Source organism: Sinocyclocheilus rhinocerous, unplaced genomic scaffold (assembly GCF_001515625.1).
Source record: "Sinocyclocheilus rhinocerous isolate Xijiao unplaced genomic scaffold, SAMN03320098_v1.1 scaffold1822, whole genome shotgun sequence".
Taxonomy (NCBI): domain Eukaryota; kingdom Metazoa; phylum Chordata; class Actinopteri; order Cypriniformes; family Cyprinidae; genus Sinocyclocheilus; species Sinocyclocheilus rhinocerous.
The window spans coordinates 311,520-314,429 of NW_015638936.1; the positions used below are offsets into that span (position 1 = coordinate 311,520).

At 31.7% G+C, this 2,910-nt stretch overlaps 1 protein-coding gene across 1 annotated transcript in view; it reads left to right on the forward strand.

Moving 5' to 3' along the window:
* kndc1 (kinase non-catalytic C-lobe domain containing 1) overlaps positions 1-2,910 on the forward strand; it is a 68,741-nt gene that overhangs the window by 63,669 nt on the left and 2,162 nt on the right. The window contains exons 28-30 of the mRNA XM_016565409.1: positions 384-506; positions 872-931; positions 2,396-2,553. Coding sequence (XP_016420895.1) covers positions 384-506; positions 872-931; positions 2,396-2,553 — 341 coding nt within the window. The remainder of the gene's footprint in view (positions 1-383; positions 507-871; positions 932-2,395; positions 2,554-2,910) is intronic.

Consider the following 2,910-nt stretch of genomic DNA (forward strand, 5'->3'; position numbering starts at 1 on the left):
TATAAAGTAAAATGAAAACAGAAAATATAAAACAAATATTACATATCAACAAAAATGATAATAGTAATAATATATTAATTATATTAAAATAACAACTAAAATAAAAATGTTTTGAAACCACAACCTACTTTGCTCCCATAATGTGAACAAAAACCTTGCAAGAACATGCCTGGGGAAAAAACTAAGAAATTATATCATGAATAAAGAACATATATTTAGGACCATTAAGTGTTTTTTGCATCGTAACATTAATTTCATGCTGATTAAGAACATTTCTGTCCTTAATTCTCTGATATGCACATAAATGCACACTATATACATTTCTACTTTTCCTAGTGTGGGGTGAGTTTGAATACCTGACTGTGTTTGTGTTGTATTTTTAGGCACAGACAGCTTTACTCGCTCGCTTTCTCGCCGTTGGCAAGTCCTGCTACGAGACGAGAAACTTCGCCACAGCCATGCAGATTCTGTCGGGGCTGGAGAACGTGATCGTGAGGCAATTACCGGTAAGACACGAAACGGTGCTTAACCGCTTTCTCTGAATCCTCTCGAGGCGATAAATGATCGTGCGCTGAGAGAGTCATAACCTCATAAGCTCCACTGGAGTTGTTATTTTTGCTGTATCTTATCTGGAGGCTCCAGCAGCTGAAATGTTAATTGCATGTCCGTTAAACTGATTAAAAACCAGCTCTGTTTAAAAGCATCTCAGGGTTAGAAACGACATTCAGCATGTTGTGCAGAAACAAAGCAATGTTCGTTATATTTAGCGTGAAATTAAATTGCATGATGAATGTTTCTCATAAGCCATGCTTATTGGGGTTTTCATTGGTTTGACAGTATGTGTCTTGTCTTGTGGATGTGTTGAACGCAGGCGTGGAAGCAGCTCTCGCTGAAGGTGTGCGAGGCTCTGGAGGAGCTCAGGGCTGTTCAGGTCAGACAGAGAGACAAATATAACAAAACACGCAGTCATGAGAGGCTACGGGGTTCATTTCATGTTTTAGGATTTTATTGCCACATGATGACAACATGACTCCTACCTGACTTTGATTTGGAAGACAAAACTATGTATTTATTATTTTAATAATTAATTCTTAATTATGTTATTATATTGATAATTATAAAAAATATTATTTAAAATAGATATCATATGTAACGTTAATAATATTAAAAACAAAACTGCTTCACAGATATGGTTTATTTTAATTTGTTTTCATTTTTAAGCTAATTCCTAATTGTTTCTTATGTTTTATATTAATAATAATAAAATATAATTTAAAATGTATTATTATATATTATCTGTAATATGAAAAACAACACTGCCTCTCAGCTGTTTTAATTATTTTAATAATGTTTTAAATTAATTCTTAATAGTTTCTTAAGTTATTATATTAATAATGATAGTATCAAAATAGTATATTATGTTATTATATTATATTAGTATTATTGCATGATATAATATCTATAACATTAATAATATTAATAACAAAGCTGATTCACAACTGTTTTAATTATTTTGATAATTTGTTTTCATTTTTAAAAACTAAGTCTTAAGTGTTTCTAATGTAGTTATATTAATAATAATAATAATAATATTAATAATAATAAATAGTATAGTATATTATTATATTAATATCATTGTATTATATAATATTTATAACATTTATAATGTTAATAATTTCAAATAATTTCTTAATTGTTACTTTTTTATTAATAATAATAATAAGAAATACTGTTAATGTTAAAACCGCTTCACAGCTATTTATTTTATTTTTAACATTTAAATTCTTAATTGCTTTGAACATATAATAATTATAATAATAGTGTTATTATGGTTATTATTATATGTCTATACCATTAATAATAATAATAAAATCAAAACTGCTTCACAGTTATTTGTTTTAATTACTTTAATTATTTTGTTTTAATTATTTCAAACTAACTCTTAATTGTTACTTTTATTATCATCATCATCATCATTTATTAATAACAAAACTGCTTCACAGCTGTTTTTTATTTCTTACATAATCTCCAGACAGTAACATCACCCAAACATTTTTGACTGTGTCCTAAAATATTAAATAACTTAATGCATTTTAAAACAGAAACTAAAAAACATGCTTATCACTATAGAGGTGTATAAAGTCCCTCTTTGTGTGAGTTGTATTTTTAATGTTCTTTGAACAATTAAATACGTTCATGTATTTGTCAGATGCTTTTATCCAAAGCAACTTGCATTGCATTAAAGGTTTACATGTTATCAGTTCATGCATGCTCTAAGAATCGAACCCATGACACTAGTGTTGCGAGCACATGCTCTACTGTTTGAGCGTCAGGAATTGGTCTCATGGAAGAGAGAAGAGTGAGGTTTTAAGGTCTGTTGATGGTCTTGTTTCAGGTGTTTCTGAAGAGTGATAGTCTGTGTCTGATGGAGGGAGAGAAGGGCAGACGGCTGCCGACTCTCCCAGACGCTCACATCTTGGCCATACACATCCAGCAGCTGGAGATCGGAGCGTTTACCATGACCAGCGGAGCGTACAAGTGGCCCAAACTGAGGTCTCATGAACGCACTTACATTTACATTCATGCATTAACCGACGCTTCTATCCAAACTGAGGGACAGGAACTCGATGCAACATCTTTAAAGGAATAATTCACCCAAATAATGAAAATGTCCCCACCCTCAGACCATCCAAGTTTAGGATGAGTTTGTTTCTTCGTCAGATTTGGAGAAATGCAGCATTGCATCAGTGTCTCAGCAATGGATGCTCTGCAGTGAATGGGTGCCGTCAGAATGAGAGTCCAAACAGCTGATAAAAACATCACAATAATCCACAAGTAATCCACACCACTCCAGTCCAGCAGTTAACATCTGGAGAAGACAAAAGCTGAAACTAATCCAGCATTAAGATG